This window comes from Cygnus olor, chromosome 4 (genome assembly GCF_009769625.2).
Source record: "Cygnus olor isolate bCygOlo1 chromosome 4, bCygOlo1.pri.v2, whole genome shotgun sequence".
NCBI lineage: Eukaryota > Metazoa > Chordata > Aves > Anseriformes > Anatidae > Cygnus > Cygnus olor.
Window position 1 is genome coordinate 12,003,385 of NC_049172.1, and position 26,559 is coordinate 12,029,943.

The 26,559-nt window shown below is 52.2% G+C and overlaps 1 protein-coding gene across 1 annotated transcript; it reads right to left on the reverse strand.

Moving 5' to 3' along the window:
• On the reverse strand, nucleotides 1-25,245 carry MFHAS1 (malignant fibrous histiocytoma amplified sequence 1). The gene is made up of 4 exons (XM_040555300.1): nucleotides 25,217-25,245; nucleotides 21,990-25,027; nucleotides 1,932-2,058; nucleotides 1-433 (listed from the first exon to the last, which is right to left on the reverse strand). Exons 1-4 carry the CDS (start codon nucleotides 25,243-25,245, stop codon nucleotides 430-432), a joined length of 3,198 nt encoding a protein of 1,065 aa, XP_040411234.1. The 3' UTR covers nucleotides 1-429.
• Nucleotides 25,246-26,559: the final 1,314 nt, after the last annotated feature.

Consider the following 26,559-nt stretch of genomic DNA (forward strand, 5'->3'; position numbering starts at 1 on the left):
CTTGTCCAGGAACAAATCCAGGGAATCCTGCTACAGCTCATTTCAAGAGCCTTTCCTCCAAGCAGGTCTGAATTAAATGGTATCAAGAACATTTTTTACATTCATCATGAGATCCAAATGGGTTTTCAACACACAATCAGTGGGTCCACAGAATCCTATCCCCAGTGCTTTCCCTCGGGCCGGTGGCCCTGCCATCTGCAGCAATCCTTTTGCTTCATGTCTCATTGTCGTCCCCAGCTTCCAGGTGATTGTGTCCGCTCCAGCCACGAGGTCCCCAGCAGGGAGCTGCCCCAGCCCCGCAGCATCTCGGAGTCCAAAGTCCCATTGTTCCCCATCGGCATGCAACTCCACAACCGGAGAGATGGGAACACTGTAGAGCATCAGCCACGTTCTTCCCAGTGGAAAACCTTTGGCACCAGTACTGATGATTTATCTAGAGAAGTAAAGGACAGAGAAACAGTAATGAGGCAAGCGCAGCAGGGTTCATAATGCTTGTGACGAATAACTCGAGACACACAACTTTTTTTAGGCTTCTAAATACGGAGGGTGAGATCTTTAAAAGTAAGACGGGCCTTTTTGAGAACACGAGTTTCCTTGCCAGCAAACTGCGAAACTGGGACACAGCCGTTAGACACCGGGGAGGTCAGGATGGAGGACAGGAGGACAAGCCACAGACATGACGCTGACACGAGACTGAAACACTGCAACCTGGGGTCAGAAACATGCTGTGTCAAGCATACACACAGGAGGACCAGAAGCATAAGTGATTGCGGCCTGTGGCTTGGAAGCTGCCAGTCAAGGCAGTGACCTTCTCTCCTGACCCAAGTGGGCACTTCAGGGTCGCTGTAAGACAGAATTCAACAATCATTCCTCACCCAAGCTGCTCACAAGCACGACGAGCTTATTTTGGGGTGGGAGGGTACTGAGCAGAGAGAACAGCATCCAAAGCTACTTTCAGATACTAAAGTGAAAGTAACAGGCATCCACGTGCAGCACAGCAGCAGCAAGGTGTTCAGCTTGTTTCTTTAAGCTACCTGCCAAATTCCCTTGCGCCACTCCAAGGAGAGCAGGACTTAGCTGCAAGTCTGTTTTGCAAGAAAACCTTTGCATCAACAAGCCAGAGTACTGCCCAACTTATGAGTGTTGCTCCACATTTGTTCCCACCACAACACAGGTCTGTTTTCTGCTCTGTGAGGTGAAGGACATACCGGCTTTCTGGTACACGGGGGGACGGGGCCTCTGTCCAGAGAAACATCACAACGTTCTGAGACTGAGCCAAGAGCAGTGCTTGTTCAACAGGCAGTCTTGTTCAACAAGGACAAGTGCCTAGCCCTACATCTAGGACAGGACAACCCCACAGACCACCACGGGCTTAGGGCCGACTGGCTAGGGACCTAGTGGAGAACATGTTGAAGCTAGCAGTGCATCTTTGTGGTGGTGAAGGCCAACCTGAATTAAAGACAACTCAGACTGGACGTCAGTAAAAAAGCTCTTACCAAGGAGAACAGTTTAACTTTAGAGCCCAGAGAGGCGGGGCACTTCCATCCTTGGCAATCATCAACCCTCACCTACACAAGGTCCCAAGCAACTTGACCCAGCTGTGGGGTGGCCGTGCGTGGAGCGGGGACTGGATAGAGACCTCCAAATATTCCTTCCTACTTGTCCATGGCTGTTATCACCTCCTTATTTGTCCTGCCCACAGTGCATGTCTTGCATCTGCCACAGCACAGCTCAGGGAACACCTCAGCCCACTTTACTTTGACTGTGACCCTTTAAGCAAGCTGTCTACATCCACAAATAATTAAAACTGTCCCTGGGCTGTGGAGCTGTTACCGGAGCTGTTACCCTCCAAATAAACCCTTAGTGAGGACGTGTTTTAGGCTTTCCAGAGTGTACTGACAGGGGAATGGGGGTCTGCTTTCAAGGCTCACTTGGAACAAGGGCTGATCACAGTAGGAGTGGGGGGGTAAACCAAGGCAACATTAACTCGCTCGCTGCCGTTCTTGGGACAGATGATCTCCGTCAATCCCTCTGGTCTTGGCTGACTCAGCAGTTCTCCTGTGAACAAACGAAGAGAATGAAAACATTTAAGGACTGGCAAGGCAGTGTTTGCCAGACATCCTTTCTGCATGCCCTTCCCCTTCTCCCCACCAAATAAACGTCCGCGATCAATGCAAGTGAGCGCCGTATGAGAGTTAAGTGGTCCTGTAACCCAAGCAGGTCTCATCCACGTAACCGTGGGGAACATCCTGGTGATTACGGCCTGGAGACATGCTGCTCCACAAAAAAGGAACATCTGCCACCCTTCCTGTCTTTGCTTTGAATCGCCTCACGCAGACTGGAGAGCTCCTCGGGGATTCACAGCATCTAGACGGAGCCTAATGAGGTGGTGGTTTTTAGCAGTGGGTGTTTTAATTAGGCTTTAGGCAGATGGGATCCAGAAGCCTACCTTCAAGCTGCGTGCAAGAGAAGACACTGACCTGTAGCATCAGCAGGACAACTGGCAGGCAGATAAATCTACAGATACAAGTCTCATTGTTCAGGTCTGCGTACTACAGCCATCCACACCCACGAGGCTACCTAAAAACCAGCTGTCCTCCAGTTCGAGCAGAAGGTTGCTGCACAGACCCTGCCGCGACCACCTTTGGTACACGCCAGAAAGCACTGGCAGGTGTTATTTTTGCAACACTTTCAATGCTCTTCCTTTAAGGAAGTCTAGGGAGGACCTCAAACCAGCCACAGACAAGCATGCCTGACCTTTTAAAAACCCTCACGTTATCTCTTGTTTTAGCCCCAACCAACCCTAACCATCGTGGCTGTGTAGCTGCTGACTCCAGCGCTGCAATTTCTGAGCTGTCCCTCTTGGAGCTACTTAGGAGCTGGAGAGATCCTGCCGTCCTGCTCCAGCTGAGCAGCCGCAGCGTGTATCCTTCAGCTGCCAGAACAGTGTCTAAAAGCAGGTAAAAATATACAAGAGGATTCCCCTCTCCTCGGGCACACTTGTGACAGCTGCTGTGGGATTGCTGTTATTTCCTGTCGGGGCTCGGGGCCACCCTGTACTCTGCCGAGCGTGCAAACCCCAGCTCCCAGCCATCACCTGTAACGTTATCCCAGCTCTGAGAGTCCGTAGCAGCTGGGGGGCCCTCACAGCACACGGTCTTCCTCTGCCAACCGAGCTGCGTTGGCTGTTATTCGAGTGCCGAGTTGGCAGCTCCCCGCTGCTGGCACCCTTACAGCACGTAGCCCAGGTCGAGATGTGGGTCAGCACAGTGAGACGGGAAAGCCAGGTGCTGAGATGTACCCAGCTCCAAGAAATGCTCACATTTCCTTCCCACTTCTCGTCTGAACCGTAAGCAGGCTGCAGTCATAAGCCCACACAGGACTGTCTATACCCTTCAGCTGAGCGGCTACCACGAGCTGTCCCCACTACGGATGAAGCAGACCTGAACCTCCTTGCTTTTCAGAAAGCAGCACTTGGTATTGTCAAAGCAGAGAGGAGGGTTTGGCAGGAAACAAACACACGCACAGCTCCTCTTAAGAGAGGAGCCGCCTGGGAGGCTGACAGTTCTGGCTTACCCCCACGGTCTGCAGCCTGAATTCCCACTTGGTGTGCCTGCCTACCCTCATCTCACACCCACGCTCAAACCTGAAGCGGGAGAGCAGGTTTTAAGCCACCCAGACACGTCTCCCGAAACAGAAGAATCGTGACAGTATTTGCAATTCAAAATTAAATCTGCACGGCAGCGTCCTCAATTATGTGAGCTGTCATGCACCGTGAGCAGCGCTGGGTCCCGCCGAGCGCGGAAAGCACAGGGCTCCGTGTCCCAGTCACTGCCGGGCGTCCAACCCCAGGCTGATATCCCACATGCTGTATTACTGACATTACTAAAAACACGGGCTCCGAAAGGTGAGTCATGAAATCAGGCACCATTACATGCTTTAAAGGCAGGGCTAATACCCATTAGAGCTCACACCAGACGAGTGAAGTGAGACTGGTCTGGCTGCTTGAGCCTTCGCTCCCTTTTCCATCTCCCCATTTCAGGGATCCTTAGAGGGAGATTTCTCAAGCAGAAGAGATTACTTCAGGGTCAAACAGGTGCCTGATTTGCGGGCGAGCCCTTCCCCTCAGCTTTTCACTTAACTGTCCTTTCCTTCATGGCTTCAATTCCCCCTATAAGTAACAACTGAGGCTGCCGTGAACCTCCGTGTGCTTTGTGCTAACGCAAACTTCACCAGCCCAAGCTGTGAGGCCGAGAAACCCACCAGTGAGAAAATACAGACTCCGCTCCAAGGAGGTGGGTATGCCACGAACGCACAATTCCTTCCCCTTCCAATCCAAGGATTTTCCCTGTCCCACTGCCCACCCCCTACAGCATTCTCGTTCCCTTGTCTCGGCAGATTGTCATCTTTGCTGCGCTAGCTCATCACAGTGCTAAATCAGGCACGGCTATCTGAACTATGCTCCAGATCACTACTAAGCAAAAGTGCAGTACAAATCCCACCTCGACAGGTAATCAGCAGAGCTGCAACAAACTAGAACTGAGACTCTGCTTGGATGCAGCTCCCCAGGTCCAGAATCTTCTGGAGTTTTCAGAAATGTTCATTCCTATTCAGAAGTTACTTGAACCGGAGAAGATTAGAAATAGAAGTCTTCAGGGACGCAGCAGGGAGGAAAAGAACAAATTAAAGGAAGTACTGCACTGACACAAAAGAAAAAGCTAAGTCTTCCGCACGTGGTGCTGTTTGCTTGGTTTAACTGTAAGGTTAAGTGTAGCTGGAGCAGTCCGTGACTCCAGGGCTGCAGCACATTATGTATTTTGATTGCACATTCCTTATAAGCACGTCACTGATTTTACCGGACACCTCAGTTCTGCCTGCCCCCTCTGAAAGGCTGCCCTGCGATAGCACATTAACAAACCACGAAGCTTATTCTCATCTCACCGTGGTCTGTTTCAGTACTAATTTCCACAGAAGACGCTTCTTTGCTGCTTCTCGGTCTGCAGTGGCACATACGGCTCAGAGGAGCTGCATCTGTCCCACGGCCACCCTCCTGGTATTTTGGGACAGAAAGAGGTCTCCACAGCCGGTTGAAACATGCCGGGCAGCAAGTTAAGTGCGAGGCACAAACGTAACTTACTGTCCACACAGGACGCACGGGAGGCACTTCCGCTGTCTGTTGTCATACATGCTTTTCTGTGTTCTCGGGCATAGGCACAATTTTTGGTCAGACACAAAGTCAGGCCCATTATTCTTCCTGTCCTTGCTTGGCTGGGGTTTGGAGAGGGAAGCCTCCCTCAGAGCCCTTGCCAGCAATCAGGCCACGCATGCCGCAAAGCACACTTCGCTGGCCTTTAGGAAATACCCGTGAAATGCCAGATAGCCCTGACGAATCAGGGGGTTAGGAGGGAAGCTGACAGTAAGAAAAGCGAGTACTTGCAAGAGTGTTCAGTTACCCGGTGCTGGCAGCCAGACGAGCCAGGCTGTAAGACTACTTGGCTGCCTGACAGGCAGAAGGGTTTTGCGTACAGGGGAGGAAAATCCCACGAAGGCCATTTGCCTTCTGTTGCACTTTCCACACAGTTCCCAGTGCCACGGACACGCTAAGTGGCACAAGGTTCCCTATTCACGTGTCAGCCACCTACAGCAAGGGCACAGAGCTGAGGGAGTGCTCCAGCCTGCCAGGCCACATCCTTTCCCCCAGAGCTGCCAGAAGGACACGTTTGCACAGTACCAACCTGACGGTATTTCTCATTTTCATGGTGTCAGTCAGGATCTAGGCTCCACAGGGACAAGCCAGTAATGGATGAGCAGGATCCTGGCCCTCCCTGGCTGCGTGGTGCTGCTCACATCCTTCTTTCTCTCCAGCCTGCTTGGGACCTAGCTATATCAGCCGTGCCTCATGACAGGGGCACGAAACAGGCAAAACCAAGCTGTTCCTATATCCTGCCCTGCCTCGGCACTGTCCACCTCACTCCACTGCACGCCACAGAACTGCTACAGCCATATATCCACTCAGGGACTGCCCGATAAAAATTGCTGCTCTCTGTTGGTATGAATTTTTAACATGTGCCTCAAAGCGCCGTCTACATCTCAGGCACAAAAATATTCCCCAGACAGTCAGAACTCTACGCCGCCCTTCATTTATTGCCAGGGCCCTGAGCAGCCTCATCTACACGTCGAGTTGGCCCTGGGTTGGATGGAGACCTCCAAGAGAAGATTTCATTCTCTTCTCACTTCAGCCACGAACACAACAGGGGTTGAAAGCACAGAGATCACGGAAGGGAGAAGAGCAAAGTCCACAGTGTGAACAGAAGGCTCCACGAGCCTCACACTGCAGTCCTGTTTGTAGGAGCTTAAAACAAAACCAAAACCAATCCCAGCACGTGAAGGTGCCCCAGTAGAGATACCACTGTGGGAAAACCACGAGAGAAGAAAGCTCTGTTGTAAGCTCCGGTCACAACAGCTGGCTGGTGAGCAGAGCCACCCGTCAGGTGAAGCACACGCTCAGAAACAGTCAGCCTGGGATTAAATGTATTTAAAGGAAGAAAGGGAGGGCTGGAAAACAAAAAGCAAAGCTTGCTCTGCAAACACAGAGTAGGACAGCAGGCCTGTCACAAAGCAAAGGAGCAACACACAAAGACGTCCCCCAGCCCAGAGAAAAGGGAATGGGGAACAAGGAAGAAGGTCAAGCTTTAAAAAAATGTGCAACCATGGGCCTCTCAGCCAAAACTCTATCTCTAGACTTCACAGCTCTGGCTATGGACACATACACAGCTCACCTTGAACATTTACTGCAGCTGGCTGTGCAGGAAGGTACCTGACCAAGGCTCCTAATTCACCACCTCCGATTTTAGCCATTCAGAAAAGACAAGAGGTCAACAGACACCAGCTAGAGAGTTGGAGGCTTAAGAGGGGTAAATACCTTCCTCCTTCCCCAGCTAGTGACCGTCAGCCAGTGCTTAGCCCCCCGCTGCCACAGCAGCAGAGGATGCTGACACAACCCAGTGGTTGCAAAAGCTCTGGGGAAGCCTTTGGCACTGGACCGAGCGTCCCTTGGGTGGAGAGCTTGGGTGGAATGCGTTTCAGATGCTTCACTCAGCAGGTAAATGAAAGTCATTATTCAAAATGCCAGTTTGCATCTCATTTACATCGCAGTAGCTTCCCTGACATGAGTTATGTGAACTCATCCCCTGCTAATGCTTCCAAGCAAAGCGCAAAGTTTCCAAGTACAAAACTTAGAAAATATGTTTGTCCCAAAACATCATTTAGTAATCTTTTTCTCAGGCCCACAGAAATTAATTATAGTTAGAGCTGAAATTTAATAAAAAAATAAAACAAAAAAGAGTTCCAAACCCAGACTATTCAGTACTTCTTATCGCCATACTCTCAAACCAGAACGGAGACAGCAGCAGTAAATCATCAAAATAACTCCATCAAAATAGCCATCAGGGACAGGCAGGAAGGCATGAGCCCTTCCATCTCCTTCTGACAGTACGGAACAAGCAGCTCAGAGAAATGAAGGCTGGCTGGCACCTACCTAATTCCTGAGTCCACACGGGTAGCTGAGCTACCCGTCAGGCACAAGAAATCTCTCTGCTCTTTCTGCATCTCACAGAACACTGCACGCAGAGAGCATTTCTGCAAAGTCCCATTGTCGTCTCAGTAACAGATGGGCCGTGAGGAGAGGAGGCTGTGATTTTCGTTGTGAACATGACGTTTCTCTGCTCTGTCCCACCAATCTGTTTCAAACAGTATTTCAGCACGAGTAGCCTTCCTCGCCCAGCTTCATCCTCACCTGTCCTGTCAGGCACTCAATCCTTGCATTTGGACGCCTACCTGGGCAGCCTGCTCTAGGGAACCTGCTTTGGCAGGGGGGTTGGGCCCGATGATCTCTCGAGGTCCCTTCCAACCCCTACAATTCCGTGATTTCCCAGTGCAGTGGGGCCGGTGGTAGCCGCTAGGAAGTGGCCAGAGGTGACAAGTAAACAGGACAGCACCAAAAGCTCAGGAAAACAAGAGCAGGCACTGGGGAAAAGCTGAAACAGAAAATAAGGAATCCGCCGAATTTTGCTGCCCTTCTAATATCTGCCCTAAAAAGCATCTTGCAATCAGCAGGCTGCAACACAGCATTTTCAGATGACTGCAATATAAAGTCATGAAAAATTGATTTGCCTCATTAACATTTTAGGACCTTATTAGCTGGAACGAAATTGATTGTCAAGGCATTTTAAGGGCAAGTCACAGCACAATGAGCTCAGCATGAATTATCCTCAGCCCGGAATAGAAAGAGGTCTGTCACTGAGTAACCAAGTCCAGAATCTACCTTTTGGTTATTTTTAATTCCACCCGTCCAACCGTATCTGCCACAAACACTTCCTCGTTCTGCCAAGGCGAGGGACCGGCTGGAGAGCAAGCTGCAGACAGCCCCAGTCTGTCTGCTCTCACCCAGTAACAGCAAGGCTCTGCAGAGCATCCGCCTGGACACCAGACACCTTTTGAAATCAGTAATCCCAAAGCTATTACTCCCTATCACGGAGGAGATGCTGAACTTCCCCTCTCAACCAGACAACTAGCATGCCATAGGTACAACTCAAGGGGAAAAAAGGGGAAGAGGAAGGAGAGAAAAGAGCCTGAAAGAGCTCTCAAAGCCATTCCTATGATAAAAAATAGCTAACAGGCATGGTTCTCCAAGGTTGGTAGGGAGTTACCCACACCGGTCAGCGTTCTGCTAACTCTGGCTCTCTGTGTTTGGGTCACAAAACGTTAGAAGCTGACAATGTGAAAAGCCAGCTCCTGGAAGGGACCTGGGTGGTGGGAGGCTTACCAGGCCCAGCTCTGTGAACTGCCAGCAGCTGGTAAGGCAGAAGGAGGTCGCAGTCTGATCATCTGCTAAATTTAGAGGAGAATTAGGTGACGCCACAGGACATTTTTCCTTGCAATGCTTTGGAAATGGCACTGCACCCAGAAATGGCTGATCGTTTTTCTGCGTGCTCCAACACGAGGACTAGGAAACGTCAACTACTGTGAGGTGGACTCAGAGAAAACCAAAGGACGTGGTTCAACACCCACCGAAGCCTGCAGAGCTCCCTGCTGCGTTTTGCTGCAGATTTAGTAATCCGGGCTTACTAAAGAGGGCTCACAAGGAGAACACTTCAGACAAGTTTTCTACTCAGCTGGTTTGCTCCTTCCCCACAGGTTGCCCACACGTGCCACGGGTGAAGGTAGGATCCTGGCTGTGCAGTTTGTCTCCTGGAACAAGCGTTCAGCAAAGCCCAGCTGCTGAGTGAAACACCTACAGTTTTCCTTGGGGTAGGCTTTTACATGCCACCACAACGTGGTTTTTTCATCGTTATTACGATTTTAACATTTACCTGCCTTTTGCCAGACAAGAGCAAACCAAACACACGTGCAAGACGTGTGTAACTGTGTAGCCCAACAGTTTTTCCTGAGATTAAATAAACTTCCCCCCGATAAAAGTACTTGGCTCCATCAGTTAGCCTTGCCGTAGCGCCGTTCCAAGGCATCAGTCTGTTAGTAAGCTCAATTGGAGGGAGCTGAGTTTTCAAACCTGCGTGGCAAGTATCCTTTTCTAGATCATTTAAGGTGAGATGCATGCACGATATTCCTCTGTAAAGCTACTCTGGTCACTCTAGAGCTTTCCTTGCGTACCGTTCAGCAGGAAAATCACGGAGTCTGCTTAAGCAAAGGAATAAATTCCTTCGGCATCATTGACTGGTCTAAGGAAAAGTCTAATCACCTTAAATCCCTTTCAGGCTCAAATGTTAGATCATATACGTCTTTACTTGTTAATTGCACCAACGCAAACTCATCTTTAGATGAAGGAGGGAAGTCCCATTTTTAATCAATTAACTTGACTTTCTCTTGAAGCCACTCTACTGTGGAATTTGATCTATGGATGTACATCACAACGTTTACTCTAGACTTGTGCTCAGCTTGAACAAAATGCCTTCTTGCTGCTTCTTGTACAAAGTCACCCAATCTCTGCTAGTTATTAACTAATTAGTTATTAACTGTACGCTGACCACAGGTATGACTTAGCTGAGTAGGATCCTGCGGGATCACAGAAGCTTCCCTAATAATGAGGGCATCAGCTCTAACTTGCTTTTCTGCATATATATTTTCCCCTCTACACCAAAGTTTCTACAGTATGTCCTTAGGTCCAGTGTTTCTTCCTGGTGAGACAGACCATGGTGCAGATTTGACTGTACACTTAAAGCTACGTGGCTGAAATCAGAGCACCAAGACCAGCGGCCGGCTCTCCTTTTGGTCTTACAGGTTAGGGCTGGTGTTGGCTATAAAGCACTGCTGGCGCACGTGGCAATGCCCAAAGTAGCACTCTAAAGACATCAGAGCCTAGATTTCGCTAGGCCAATGGAAGTGGAGAATAGATCTATTAAAAAAAGTAATAAATCTTCCCCATCCATTTGATTCCAAGTATTTCTGTTATTACCAAAACTGCTGTCTTCGAAGTCTCAGTGAGCTGCTGGATTTGCACTGCTCAATGGTCAGGAACAAAGCGCTGTCTGTCTTTTTACTATTAAGAGCTTTACAAAACCTTTTTCTACTTGTCCCCTTTTCCAGAGAGAATGAGAACTGATCATTTACTTTTTTTTTTTTCCAGCTAAACCCCAGCATTTCCAATCACTTAACCACCTGAACCCTCTTGCTTCCTAACATTCAAACAGGTGACAACTAACAGTTATGTATCAAGGCAGTAACTAGCTTTTGCTTAAAAACAGATTTTCCCCATGTGAAATTGCTTATTTATGGACTTTTGCTTATTGCTTTTGCTTATTTATGGACTTAACATTACAGATTGTTTTACTACCTCTTGCTGAAAAGCAACTGCTGAAAGCAATTCTTGGTAGTTTTTATTCTGCCATTGGAACACCTTCCAAAAAGATAAATCATGCGAGTTCAGAAACACTGGCTTTGCTACTTCACTCCTGCCGCGTTCATTGCCTGCTAAATGCCGTCTGGTCTTGGGTTCTCAGTGCCCAAAAATAAACTGCAGCATCCTCCTTTGCTGCTTAAAAAATGTTTCTCCCATGGCAGTCACGTTTGCTACTGAAACAGGAAGGAGCTCTGGGGGCTGTGAAGAACTCATCGACCTCCCAGGGAAGCAACAGCATTGCCAGGAAAACATTTCACACCTCCAGAGACCTCAGAAGAAAGGACAAGCAGGACTGGAAAAGCAGAACACTTGCTCTGAAACGCCGTCCAGTGCTCAAGTTCAGGCTCTAAGCAGGCTCGCTCGGAGGGGAGGTGAAGCAGATAGAGCAGCTCAAGATAAGGCCTCTGCAGATAATCAGGCAAACCGCTGGCGCACAGGAGGAAGAGATGACAAGTTTCAGAGGTGCTCAGAAGCCATGTGTTGGCTTAGTCCACTTTCCACAGGGCAATGGCACAGCCACAGCCAAAGAAGTAAGAGCAACCACACACAAACTCACACAAAGCACTGTTATAAGAAAAGCAAAGACCACCCCTCCTTGGATTTTCTCGCAAAAGAGCGTTTAAAGGAGGGAGCACTAGCCTGACTAGGTTAGAGGCTTTCTTTCCCTCTACCACCAACGAAAGTTTGTTCCACAGGGGAAAAATGCATAGAAAAAACAGACACAGCAGCTGCTCCTATTTGCACACATGAGGATTTTTCAGGCTCGATGATAGTGGAAACATGTCCCACATTTCTGAGCTTTGCTACTACCTGTGGCAGCCAGAGGCACCCAGGACCCCTGTCAGTGACCTTGTTGTTCCCCCACATCTCTCAGCCTCCTGCATTTTTCTTAAACACACAAGCCAGGAGGACAGCCCTCCAAGCAAGGCGAAGCTTTATTAAAAATGACTGCTGATTCAAAATGAGTTTTAAATCCTTTTGTAACGATGACCGGATTAACTGCATCTCGCAGCGTTATGCAACTGGGGATAGAGCAGCACCCAGCAAGCAGCACAAAGTGGCATCCCCAACGGGGCCACAACTCTGCAGCCCCAGCATTCACCTGCAGCACTTGTAGGGACGGGGCTTGCTGCAGGCACCCCACAGGAGCAGAATCACCTGCAAGTCTTGTATGACGCAGAATAGAAGAATTTAATTCTTCTTGTATAGAAGAAGGTGTTCTTGTGACCTAGCTTTCAGCCAGGGGTGCTGTTTCAGTGTAATGCTTCAGCCACATACTATCAAAAACGCAGGTAAGGGTGACAAACTTCTGACCTGGACCCTGGCCACGGGCCTGGCAGGGAACACACAACACAGCATTGCGCCATTACCAGCAGCGAGCTGGAGGCTGGGCACGGACCAAACTCCAAGTGCCTCCACCCAAGCATCCAGCCTGCCCCCAGGGGAGGCTCACCTCCCTCCCACCAAGCACACCCAGCCACACTTGCAACTGTTGGCTTTTAAAAGGAAGCACGTTTCAGCACCTGAGAAGTGCAGTGCCAACAACCCACGTCACCTATGCAGAGCCAGACTACGTGTTACCCAAACCACAGCACCATCATGCCCACCTCAGCAAAAAGGTGGATTTTTATTTATTTTTTAAACCAGATCCCAATGCGAATCACTAACTTGAGCACTGTCTCACTTTGTTTGGCAACATTTTCCTAACATCGTGTTCTGCTTCATTGCAGGCACTCCAAAACATGCATATGTGTATGAACATCATGCGCTAGGCTCTCTGTTGCTGTAGATGAAAGATATGGTTTACTTTAAAGAAGCACAAGTAGCAAGTTAAAAATAAGAGGCAAAAAGCTTCGTAGTAGCTTTCTTGTTACAAAAAGAAGAGAAAGCTACTTTTTTCAGCTCCCAAAAGGAAGGTTCCCAAACTTCTCTTTCATCCAGAAAACTCTTTACTTTGACTAAGCCTTTGAGGGACAAAGTCACTGCTTGGGAAAAGACCCACATAAGGCTCCGTTCCTGACCATTTATTTCAGCATCTCACCCTAGGAGGTTCCAAGCTGACCACAGCAGGCATTTGCCGAGTTGAACTATTTGCCCACACAAGCATCAGTTAAGATCTTCGCCAAATCCAACAACAATCACACCAGGATCTGAAGGACTCCCTCTGGGCACACGCGTGTTCCTCTGGGAAATTACAGGCTTCTCGCTTACTGAGGTTGGCGTGAAAATGTCACCAGGGCAAGATCACAGGCTTCCCCTTCTCCAGTGCAAGTGAGACTCCCTGCCCCAAGCTCCTTGCAGCACAAATTCCAGTACAAAGACCTGACTGGACCTGTCGGTGAGGTCAAAGCACACACAGGTTTCATGCCCCATGTAGCCCTCTGGCACTGTCACAGAGTTGAGCAAAAGTATCCGGAGATGCCTGAAGTTCCAAAGTGAGGCTCCTATCAGCTCCACTTTCAGTCACATCTGTCCACTGAAAGCTTTAAAAAAAGTATGAAATAAATTCTTGCTCAGCTGAAGTCTGGGATACTGTAGCCAGAAAGTGACAGCATCTCTTACAGAATCATGGAATATCCCGAGTTGGAAGGGACCCACAAGGATCTTCGAGTCCAACTCCTGGCACCACACAGGTCTACCCAAAAATTCCAACCTATGACTAAGAGCACAGTCCAAACACTTCTTAAACTCCAACAGGCTTGGTGCCGTGACTACGTCCCTGGGGAGCCTGTTCCAGTGCGCGACAGCCCTCTCAGTGAAGAAGCTCTTCCTGATATCCAGCCTGAACCTCCCCTGTCACAGCTTGACACCGTTCCCTCGGGTCCTGTCACTGGTCACTAAAGAGAACAGATCGGCGCCTGCCCCTCCACTGCCCCTCGTGAGGAAGCTGTAGGCCGCCATGAGGTCTCCCCTCAGCCTCCTCTTTTCCAGGCTGAACAGGCCAAGTGACCTCAGCCACTCCTCGTACGTCTTCCCCTCTAGGCCCTTCACCATCTTAGTAGCCCTAGCCCTACGTTATTAGGCTTTGTGAAAGGAATTTGATTGGAGAGCTTGGAAAAGCTCAAAGGCCATAGTCTCTTCCCCACATCCCAGCCATCTGTCTTCACTCCCATCTCCACACGAAATCAGGCACGGGGTGTTCAGCAACAAGTCAGAAACCAGCTGAAGCAAAGCGGTCAGCTACACGAAAATACCAGTTTCATGTTCCACAGAGCCAGCTTTAAAAGAGAAGGAGCTGGCTTAAAAAAACAAAAGAGAGAGTTTAAAAGCTTGAATTCTTTAATCCTTATAACCTTCATGACACCGAGAGCTCCAGGTGCTCCAGCGGGGCACGATTCCAGCAGTGCATTGTCAAGCCTGGGGTGGCTCAGTCCTGTTCTGTCATGGGGGAAACTGGAAGGACATCTGTGGAGGAAACTGAGAAACCACAGGCATGCCTGAACTCCCATCGTGCATAGTCACGTCCCTGCCTTGGTGACAGGGAAACGCCATTTTCCCTATGCTGTCCTCCTAGAACGCGAGTGGGGTGGAGGAGGTGCCTTAAAATCCATCACACAGGCACCCACTAAAGCTCCAAGCTGCTGAAAAAAGTTAACTGCTATCGGAGGGAAGGGCTTTTTAGCAGAGCCCCAGAGCAAAGGGCAAGGTGGAGAGATGGGATGTGCGAGAGCTAAGCAGGACGACCACACAGCCCTGCACGGCGCTCGGTACAAGCTCAGCGTGAGCAGACCGCCCTCAGAGGCCCGGCACTGCAGCATACGTGCACCACTTTAGAGAAACCCACCCAAAATAGATTTAAGCTGTTCCGTGGTAAAAATAACGGCGACCAAGAAATGTTGTGTCAGCTGACAAGAAAGGGAAGCTCCTTTGGATAGATTTCCTAAATTTAGCCACTTTGATGGCTAAAAAACTCATTTGGACTTGAGTTTTCCATATCCAGCGTGCACATTGTTATCTTAAATAAGGACGTCAAAATCTCACTCAGACGAAGAAAGAGCCTGTTCAAAGGGAAGATGCAGAGAAACAGGGAGCTAAAAGTTCCTCCGGTTACGTAACGTGTCTATCCAGGCCTGGTGCTGGGTGCAGGCTGCCTGCTTTGGAAACCTGCCACCACACCCCCAGCAGTCCTGCTGGAAAAACCCAACTGCACCCAGCCAGAGGGCAAGAAGCACCGCTCAGACGGGAGAGGAAGCACACACACGACCCTCTGTCTCTTCCTCTCTTTGCTGCAGCACAACGTTATCTACAGGAAACTACTCCAGCGGGGATGCCCTGGCAGCCTGTTTGCTCCTCTGTGGGGACGGAGCACGCTGGCTTCCTGAAGATAAGGCCGAGAGGAGGCTTCCCCAGGAAAGCCAACCTGTCCAAAGGGCTTTTTGGGGACTACTTTGAGCCAGCACTGCCCATCCCAGTTTCGCTGCCTGCTCCTGGAGGCTGCTCGGCGATGTGGTGGTGCGGGATGTTGTCACCCATAAAGCTGAACAGCAGGATGGAGGCTTGCTGGCTCGCAGTTCACATTATTCACACCAGCATGCAGTGCTCTTCAAAACCACTTTGGGTCCGCTCCACTGAGTGATGGCTCCACGCAGCTTTTGCTCCAGTTTGGATTTACAATTCCCCATGCCCTTGGGCAACTGCTGGGTGAGTCTGCCGTCTGCAACATACCTTCCACCCTACAGACCTGCCGTGTGTTGAGCAGCTCAGCTGTCCCCTTAAAGTCTCTCCTGCTCCAGCTCCTTTGGGTACCATCATGACTAAAACTCCCTGCTAGGGAAGGGCATTGCAAAACAAATATATTGGGCATAAATACCCTGAAACATTCCCTATCATAGCCTGCAATAAGTACAGCTGCATCTCACCGTCAGTTGAGGACACAATCCTGAAGCGTGCCACGGTTAGGAATTCGACAGACAGCAAAGGCATTTTTCCCTGTAGTGTAGCAGAGAAGGAGGATGTGGATAGAGGCCAGCGAGTTCTACACACAGCATAAACACACAGGGAGAGCGTGGAGGGTGGAAAGACATCAACATCAGGATGGTCAACACAAGGTGCCTGCTTTTCAGAGTGGATCACAATTCGCAGCCATTATCCCACGTTTGGGTCCATCACTCCTGCTTGATCGTGGTTTATCTGAGAATTTTCACGACAGCAACGAAAACACAACCATTCGGATAAAGGCAACAGGAATGCTTACAGTAAAAGGCTGATGTCAGGCTGACACTCTCGGACAGAGCTCCCTGCTCCCATCCACCACGCTGCGCATTCTGTGTCTGTATATTTCAGCTCTGCACAGTGCTACCTCCTTGCTTTGTAACATCATTATTATTCAGGGAAAACTGCTTGCCGTCCATACCTGACCACTTCATCTCAATAACAGGCCACACTGAGAGGAGGAAGATATTAAATGCTCAGCAACAGGGCTCCACAACACCTCGAGATGCAACAGGATGCTGCACCATGCAACACTCACGGGCCGTTTTGAAGTCCTGCTGTGCCCACTGCACTGCTTCAGAAGCTACAAGACCGAGACGCTCGTTTCTCCTGTTGCAGGAAGCCTACTCGCCACTTGTTGACCATACTAGCTGTGAGGGTATTTGTTTTGGGGGAAGTCTGGGACAAATCAGCCTCTCCAGCAGACCTGCGCTGACAGCCTTGCACCGACACACGGGCAACAAAAGCACTGCACACGTCTTTCAATACCAAGACACAATCACTGTGCTCGCTTTCAGCGTTATTCCACCGTGTGGCTTCACACGGCAGAAACAGCAACTAGATAAATGGGAGGCAAATTAGTCAAACATCTCCGTCCCAAGCCAACCCCTGCAGATTTTGGTGCTGTAGAAACCACGCCGGATTCATTTTTCCAGGGAGCTCATCAACAACCCAACCCTCAGGGCAGAATGTGCCCCTTATCGTAGGGCACTGCTCACTCTGTAGTGCTGGACACTGTAGAGGAAAACGTGCAGAGGACACGCCCTGTGAGGAATTTAACACACAGAAATTGTACAGTCGCTACACATGGATCATTCAAGAGAGAAGTCTTGAGCAAAGTGGGCCAGGATCTTGCACTCCATTAGGACAAAACCCTACAATATTGATTTTATCATAAAAACGATTCTTCCTGGGCTATGCAAGCATCACCTCCAAGTCACCAGGCGGGAAAACCAGACAAATAGGGTCAGGGTTTGAGATCCAGCCTTGGCTTGTTCTGAAGGTTACCTGCCTTTACAATTCAGTTGAATCTGATCCTCTGATCTTCATACAGTGCTAAGTCTGACTTCCTCGCACAAGTGCCTAGCTCATCCCAAAGCTCTTGCCTGTTTCACACAGAACATGCCACGCTGAATGGTCAGTTCAAAGAAACCAACGTCACCTTGTGAAGCCTGGAGGTCCTAACCCAGTGTCATGCCCACCCCAAGGAGCCCAGGCTCCAGCTGACACTGCTAAATAGGCGCACTCCGTACGCCTTTGGGGGGGAGATGGGAGAAACACAGAGCTCTTGAAAACGATCACTGGTAGGAAGATGAAAAGGGGGGGCAAAACCAAAACCCACACGTGAAATTAGGGTTACGTACTAAACCACAAGCAGCACAAGCAGCTCAGAGCAATGATGAGCTCCATACACAGCCCACAGGCAGGCTGCCCCTAACCACAGCGCTGCGAGATGCCGCTGACCGCTCTGGCAACCCTATCAGCGCGCTCAGCACCACGCCTCAGCCAAGAAAATACCACAAGTACAACACGACTTCAGCCTGCTCGGGCACAGCCAGAAACCCTCAAAGACACTGCAGCTGAACACCTCGAGTGAAATTCAACTACTGCTTCTCCCGGGTTCTCCCAAAGCCAACCAGCCCGGGAGCACATCACGGGTCTTGCATCCGTGAAGAGCTGACCGCATCTGGCGCCAGCCAGCACTGCTCACTCCCACACCCGCCCACATCTGTAGGGCAAGTAAACGTGCCATGGCCAAGGAGAGGTAGGTTACGGGTCCAGCTCAGCTTTACCCTGATCACACAAGTGACAATGTCCAATGCCTACGCTGCAGGGAAGACTTGCCCCTCTGATTCAATTGTGCCACGCCACTCCACCGAAGCTGCACCTTCAGAGAAGCGTAACAGCCCAAATAGATGTAGCATCTACTTTGAAAATAAGGCAAAAAGAGACTCCACCCTCAAATGGGGACAAGGAAAGGCTGCCAAATGCTAACATCATGCTCTGTAACAAGGAGGTACTGCTCTACAGTTGTTGGTACAAAAGCCCAGCTGCTTATAATTTAATTAAAAGAACAATTCGACACCTGACATGAGCCTTTCATTGAGCACCTCAAATTCTGGAGCATCTTCCGAACCCTTCTGAGAAAACCAGTCCCACCTGCTCCCTCCTCGCTTTGCACAGGACTTGAGAGCATGACACATCATGCAGGCTCTGCCTTACCATCTCGTGACTCCAGCCCAGCCACCAAGGGAGCTCACGCTTGCTTTTGATCCTGCTGCAAGGACGTCAGGCATGGTTCACTCTGGGTCAACACCTGAAGGGATGGCGCAAAGAGGACAGAGCGAGGCTCTTTTCAGTGGTGCGTGGTGCCAGGACAAGAGCCGGTGGGCACGAACTGGAACACAGGAGGTTCTGTCTGAACAGCAGGAAGGATTTCTGTGACGTGTGGGTGACGGTGCACTGCAACACCTTGCCCAGAGAAGCTGTGGAGATCTTCAAAAGCCACCTGGATGTGGTCCTGGGCAACCTGATAGAGGTGAGCCTGCTTGAGCAGGGAGGTTGGGCTAGGTGACGCCCAGAGGTCCCTTCCAACCTCAACCATTCTGCAACTCTGATGTCCTCTCTGTATTGATAACTTACAACAGGGTCAGCAAGGCAGACGGCACTTCCCTCCCACAGGAGAGCTCCTGCTAAAACTCAGCTTGTCCTGCTCGTTACGGCATTTTGTCATTTTTCTGCAGCAGACACAGCCCTTGGCTTTCTTGTGCCTGTGTTCATGCAGGCAATTTCAGAGGCAGGAATAAAAAAAAGCCACTGGTCACACACGATTGCCCGCCCACCCCAAATGGACATCAGATATCAGACATGAGCACACCTTGTGCAGAACACAGCTCGGAAGAACCTGAAGCAGCCCTGACCAGCCCGGTGCAGAACAAGGTCCCCCCACCCATCTTTTTATCCAACATCACCCACCACCTCCTCACACACTCCTGGGGGACCTCTCGGAGAAGCAAATGGGCTTTTGCAAATCTCTGGCCCAACCAAGGTTAGCAGAATTCACCCCTCAACCCAAACCACCACACAGAAATTAGCTAGCTCCCTGGTAGCCAGTTGCTACGCTGCTCCTGGATCTCTTTCCACCCTGCAGTAAGCGTGCACGCGTGTTTTGTCTAACTTCACGGACAGGCTAGCTAGAAATCCACTGCTCTGCAGCCCCTTTAAAAACCTCTGCTGCAGCAGCAGCACAACAGTTAGCAGGCGCAAACAAGTCAAGCTTCGAAAGCCCACTCACGCTTTGTTCGCCCAAACAAAGCACACGTGTCTACTACTAGACAGGAGGAAACCCTCCGTCCCCACCCTAAGACACTTAATAGATTATGCGACATTAACCTAAAAACCCTTCAGTGCAGAAGCTAAAAGACCATCACATACAAAAACACAGCATTTCCCAGTTAAACCGAGGTCTCACTGTCTTGGAAACAATTCTCGTTGGTCACTCCACGCAGGGATGGGTCTTTCTTAGCCTGGAAGGCATCCTTTTATTTACATACAGTGCAAACAAAAAAAAAAAGGGCAAAAAAAGCAAAAACATTCAACACACCACTTACTGGACAAGCAGATGACTGCAGCCTCAAAGCACACAGATTCCAGCTCGGATGCCAATTCAGTTACTGATTCACTCAGCCACAAAACCGTTTCAAACAAGAAGACTTCCTTAAAAGGACCCTGTCAAGTCATTTTAAAACAAGCCTTATTTCGCATTTTTTTGCGATAAACACTCAGGAGACTGAATCCAGAATCTCAATTCTTATTCACCATCACTGTGCACACGCTACCTTGTTCTTAGAGAATTTCTGTGTGTTAAACAATGAAATCACAGAGTGTGCACACGCAGGCTCGAGAGGGCAGGGAGGCAGAGGAAAAGCAAGGATTACCCCACAACTCTTGAACACCCGAGTCCCCTCCTTGAAACGGATTCCAAGGAAAATTTTGGATGCCCAAATAACACGCCACCAGTTTCATGAAGGACGGCATGGATTGCACAACCAGACGCACAGCCAGGGTGAACTTCCATTTTTGAGCACAAATCTGGCAGCGTCTCCACAGAAATATTTCCCTTATTAAGGTCAACGGGCTGCAAAGCAGTTCCTTAACGCAGTCCTAAAAAAAGACCACGGCCCTATTTAAGAATTAGCAGCACTGCAACTACCAGGGATTTCCACTGGAAGAGCTCGGAAGGAAGCACAGGCATCTCCATCGCCACGCATTTTCATAACACGAGAACCACCCCTTTCCTACGCGCTGCCACAAGTGACACCGGCCGTGATTCACGCACAGAAGAGCAAGCTGTGCAGCACGACTTCAACTTACACACACCTTCTGTTCAACAAAACAAGGAGAAAAAACTCCTCAGCTTCACGATTCCCATTTAGAGCTCCTGGCCAGCCTTCTACTCACAGAGCAGACACAGGCACCATCGGCCAAGGGGTGTTTGGAGGCCTGGCGTGCTACCCCGCGCTCCCAGGCTGAGCGATGGACTCATCACCTGTGCCTCACCTTCCCAGCACACCAGTGCCGCCTCCCAGGGGGAAGGAGACCTTTCCCACCCCAAGGGAAGGCAGTATAACACAGCCAGATCGTCAGGAAAACACCTTTCAGTTCCAGCTCTCCCATCACACGTCCGGGCCTGCTCCGATTTTCATGGGTTGGCAAAGATGCCAACTGTCCTTGTGCACGGGCTGGCTCCCCTTCACATTCTGCTTTTAAACATCATCCATTCCATGTGGAGAGAAGCAAACAGCATCTCATTTTCACGACCCGGAGGAAAAAAAAAATAAAGAAACTCAAAACACACCCAGTTATTGACACTTGCCTACGAACCAATTTCAGCACCACTGCTTACTTGACTCAGATCACGCTCTGGTTCCCCCACAATTTCAGGATACCTGTAAATAAAGGGTGCTTCAACGTACTTCCAACGTGGGGTGGTAAGGGCTGCGTGTGTACAAAAAAATGCACGCTTGCAGAGCACTGCTTACAGCTCAGAGTAGCTGTTCATTTCACACAGCCATACACGCCAAAGCACCTTTCCCACAGCTCCAGCAAACTCCAGAGCAAACCCAGAGGGGCAGGAGGACCCAGGTTAGAAGGCATTTTTTGTTAGAAGAGAGAGGAAGGAGAAGAATTTTTAAGAAAACCAGCTGACAGATGCACAGTCCGCGAAACCTTTCTAGGTGAGGCACCGAAACCAAGATGGAGTATCCCTCTTTTCAGGGAGGAACGCCTCCTGCTAGAGTCGGGGGGCTCTCATCCAAGAGAGGGCTTTTTATCCAGGGCTATGAAGACCAACACAGCCATTGTCTACCAGCAGGAGCTTTCCTGCATTCACAGAGGCCGCACTGCAGGCCACGTTTTGGGGGTAGGAGGGAGGACACCAAGGGACTTTTAGGCATCTCTGTGTGTTTACAAATGGCTCCAAAGAAGGGGAAGCTGCAGGGTAAAGGGAGTTTGGAAAAAACGCCAAGCCACTCCAGGAAATCAAAATCAGGACAGGACAGGGCCTTCTCAACAGTGAGGTGGCCAATGCTCAGGGCCAGAACCCCAAAATCAGAGAGAAAAGACCTGGCCAAAGGGGGACGTAACACCCCCCTCATCTCAGAATAGGGTTATTTTAAGCCTGTCTCCTTGGAGCTACCCTAATATTTTCTCTTATGACTCAAGTCACCAGGAAAGGGAGCTAGAGAAGAGGAGGTTAAAAAAAAAATAAAATTAAAGCAAGCTCAGCTTAACAGCACGAAAATCCCTTGAAGAAGGTGCAAAGAACCAGAAGAGATGGCAGAAAAGAGGGGTTTCGCCTTACCTGGAAAAGTGTGTGGGTTTGGTGACCCTCTTTTAAGGCACTTTGAACAGAGGACGTGCACAGTGTAGTACAGGCCCGGCCACTCTTGGAGCAGGACATTCAGTTCTTCCACTAAGGGGGTAATAGCTTGCCAGGCCGTCCAGATATTTGGTAGGGACGCGTGGCTAGCAATAGACAGAGTATCTGGCTGTAGAGCCCCCCTGGCAGGCCGGTAGCTCACCACCACAGGCACCTTTCCCCGGTAGGCATAGATCTGGTACTTGCCATCCGACCGCTGAACCACGTGGCTGTTGATCTGAACGCTGTAGCGTGCGAACAAGCCGGGTGGGAAAATGAACGGAAAGCTGTACTCGATCTGCAGCTGCTCGACCACAAACGACTGCCCGCTCAGGTTGGCACCGTTGATCCACGCCTCTGCGTGGGGCACCTCGTTCTTCACGTAGCAGGGGAACTTGTACCAAGCAGCAGCACCGTTTAGGGGCTTGCATTTGGGTTTGTTGACACAGTAACAGAGCCCCATCTTCTCCAGCAGCTCCAGGATGAGCTGCAGATCCTCCCGGCTCTGGATGTGGGGCTTAAGGAGGAGGCGGATAACGTGGGCGGGGAGGAGGCCGTGCAGCAAGAAGCCCTCCACGTAGTGATGGAGCTGAGTGGCCCTCAGCTCATCGATGTGGGTGTCACTGAGCAGTTTCTGGAGCAGCACGGTGGCATCCTGCTGGCAGAAAACATTGAGGATGTCAATAAGCCGCGGCAGGTTGTGGAACACGTACTCCCGCAACGTGAGGTGCTCCTCAAAGTAGAGCAGCTTCCCGCTCTCGTGCAGGTAGGACAGGGCACTCTGGAGCCGATCCTCTGTCAGGCCCGCCTGCAAGCCCAACCGGGCAGAGTCCCACCAGCTAAGCCACAGCTGCTGAGCTTGCGGCTGGAAGTGCAGCTCCTCCAGCACTTGCCAGGATTTGGGCAAGACCCGGTGCAGGTTTGGGAAGATATCGCGGTGCTCGGCCACCGAGAGGAGCTTGTCCCGCAGGCGACGCACCTGGCAGCGGTCCCGGCAGCTGAAAGGCAGCACTGGGGAGAGGATCTGCGGGCGGTGGTTGAGAAGGTACTGGAACTGAGCTTTTTTTCGCCTCAAGTTCTTGTCCGAGACCCCATAAAAGGCAGTGTGAGGACTGGAGCAGCGCAGGTCAAAGTCCTGTCCCAGAGCCTCATCCACCTGCTGGACCAAGCTCTGGAGGCCCTCAGCATCCCTCTTCTCCTGCTGAGCGATCTGGTGATGGATGTCCAGGCACTTCTCCTCCAGCTCCCGCTCCGCACAGAGGTCAGCGTGGGTTCCCACCATACACACCACAGCATGGGGCACCTTGGAACCGAGCCAGTGCAAGAAATAGCCCACAGAGGGGTAGAAGCGCTGAGGGACATAGGCACTCAGATTCACCACCAGCACGTACAAGGCTCCAGGAGACAGGAAGAAAGACTGGATCACGTCATAGCTCGGGTCTCCCGCCAGCTCATACACAATGAACGTCAGGCCCCTCTCCGCATCCGCTGTCCAGTCCATCACCTCGATGCCCTTGCTGCCTGACAGTCCCAGTCCTGATGGTACTTGGGAGGCATCCAGCGACGCTGCAGGGCACGGTGTTTCTCCTTTCCCTCGGTGGGAGGGAACATGAGAAGGAACGTCCTGCTGCTCAACGGGGAAGTGCTCTGGCTGTTGCACAGCAGGCACTCGCACTGAGGAAGAGTCCTCCAGGAAGGGGCAGCACACAACTGGCACTCTCCCAACATCCTGCTGCTGCCCGGGGCAACCTCTGGGCTGGGTGTTGCCTGCATCCAGGCTCCCCAAGTCCTCCTTCTGCCCATCCTCCTCCATGAGGCATCGCCTCAGCAGGGTCTTGCCCGCATCCTTTGGGCCCATGAGGACCAGCTTGAGGCGGGGCTTGAGGGCGGGCTGGGAGTGGGCCAGCTCCTGCTGGTAGGCTGCAATGTAGGGGATGCCTTTCATACAGACCTCGTAGGGAGGCTGGATGAGGGGATTGTCTTTGATTTTCCACAGGGTGACACGGGAGAGCTGCCCAAAGCCCTCGGGCAGGATGGCAATCTGGTTGCCTTGCAGGACCAGCTCCTCCAGGCTGTGGAGGAGCACGATGGAGTCAGGCAGGTAGCGGATGCGGTTGTTGTCCAGCCAGAGGGTGCGCAGCTGGCGGAGCTGGCAGAGGTGAGAAGGCAGTACAGTGAGCTGGTTGCGGCTCAGGTAGAGCTCCTCCAGCCCCGGCAGCGCCAAGATGGCAGCAGGGAACTCCCCCAGCAGGTTGGAGGAAAGGTTCAGCATCTTGAGCCGCTGCAGGCCGCCGAAGCCAGCGGGCAGCGCCCGCAGCTGGTTGCCGTCCAGCATGAGGCTCTCGAGGGCGCCCAGCTGGCAGAGGCCCTCGGGCAGGGCCGCCAGCCCGGTGCCGCTCAGCCAGAGGATCTTGAGGCGGCGCAGGGCAGCGATGCCCTCGGGCAGGGCCCCGAGGTGGCGGTTGCCGGAGCAGTCGAGCTCCTCCAGGGCGGCGAGCTCCAGGAGCGGCGCGGGGAAGGAGGGCAGCTGGTTGTGGTCCACGTCGAGGGCGCGGAGGTGCCGCAGGCGCCCCAGGCCCTCGGGCAGGCGCCGCAGGCGGTTGAAGCTGAGGTCGAGCTCCTCGAGGCGGCCCAGCTCGGCGAGGCGGGCGGGCAGCCCGGTGCCCTCCGCTCCCAGCTCGTTGTGGCTGAGGCTGAGCTTGCGCAGGCCCCGCAGCCCCGCCAGCGCCCCGCCGTCGCCCAGGCCCCGCAGGCGGTTGTGGCTGAGGTCGAGCTCGGCCAGGCGGCCCAGGTGGCGCAGGGCGGCGGCGGGCAGGCGGCACAGCCGGTTGCGCCGCAGGCTCAGCACCCGCAGCCCGCTCAGGGCGGCGCCCACCTCCTCGGGCAGCTCCTCCAGCCCCCGCCCGCTCAGGTTCAGCGCCTCCAGCTCCCCCAGCGCGGAGGCCGGCGGCGGGCGGCGCGGCCCGGCGGCGGCGGCGGCGGCGGCGGGGGGCTGCGGGGGCCCCCCCGGCGGCCCCGCGTCCGGCTCGGGCTCGGGCTCGGGCTCGGGCTCGTCCCGCAGCTTCCGTGCGCGCAGGGCGGCCTCACGCCACAGCCGCGCCGCCTTCGGGGGCTCCGTCTGCGCCATGGCCGGGGCACCGGCACCGGGAGCGGGCCCCCGCCCGCCCTACCTGCCGCCGCCGCCGCTGCTGCTCGCCATGGGCGCGGCCCCCGCCGCCGCAGCGGGCTCGGGGCTCCTCGGGGCTCCCCGCGGCTCCGCGCCGGCACTGCCCCAGCGCCGCCCCTGCACGTAGCCGGGGCGGGGACACGGGCACGGACCGCCCCGCTGCCGGGCAGGGTGCGCTGGGGCCGGGCTGGGCCCGGAGGGGTGCGCGCCCTGGAGCCCCTGCAACGGAATCGCCGCGCCAGGGCTGCCCCGGTGTCCCTGTTGCGCTCCAGCAGTGTCGGCTCACAAAGCCTAGGTCATCCCTGGCGATTCCTTGGGGTAACAGCAAAACACCCGGTGCTGCTGGTGTCTACGTCGTTTCTGCACCAAGCGAAAGGTGTTTTTTTCATCCAGCCCTGCAAACAAACAACAACAACCAAAGTTAACCTTCCTTTTCCGTTAAAGCGTCTTTCTGTATTGGAAGCCTGTGACCCCGTAGTTATTCAGGGTAACTCTGCCATGCTCCCGTCAGGCTTTGTTTCCTTTGGTGCACGCATCTGGCCAGATCCTAAATGCTGCTCCCATATCCTCAGCTGAGCTTTGCTCCTACGGCCCAGAGAAATAGGCCCGGGAATTTCCACCATGGCTACGGGGGGAAAACAAAGGTGTTTTATAGCGGAGCAGACAGGCAGACTCGGAGGCTGTGAGCACTCAGGTCTCCTGAGCTGTGAGACCTTGCCCTTACAAGCGCCAGTGGTGCTCCATGCCCAAATGTTCCGAGGTTTTAAAACGATGCTGTCTTGGGAGGACTACAGGGATGCTGCTTGCCTTTGTAGGGACAAAATTCACTCAATTATGGCCAGCAGTGTGAGGGACAATAAAAAAGGCTTTTTAAAGTATATTAGCAGGAAAAGGAGGACCAGAGCAAACATTAGTCTGATACTTGATGAGGACCTCACAAACAGGGACACAGACAAAGCAGAGACGTGATTCTGTGATTCTGTTTAATGCGTTTTCCACCTCTGTCTTTAACACCAGTGATGGGCTCTGAGCAAGTTTGTGGACGGTACCAAACTGGGAGGAGCTGTTGACTCTGCTGAGGGTGGAAAGGCCTTGCAGAGAGATCTGGACAGACTGGAGAGCTGGGCGATCACCAACCGCGTGAAGTTTAACAGGAGCAAGTGCCGGGTCCTGCACCTGGGACGGGGCAACCCTGGCTACACGTACAGACTGGGTGACGAGACGCTGGAGAGCAGCCCCGCAGAGAGGGCTCTGGGGGCTGTGGTTGACAGCAAGCTGACCACGAGCCGGCTCTGCGCCACGGCAGCCCCCCTCGGACCACCCCCGACCCACGGCCCCGGCACCCGG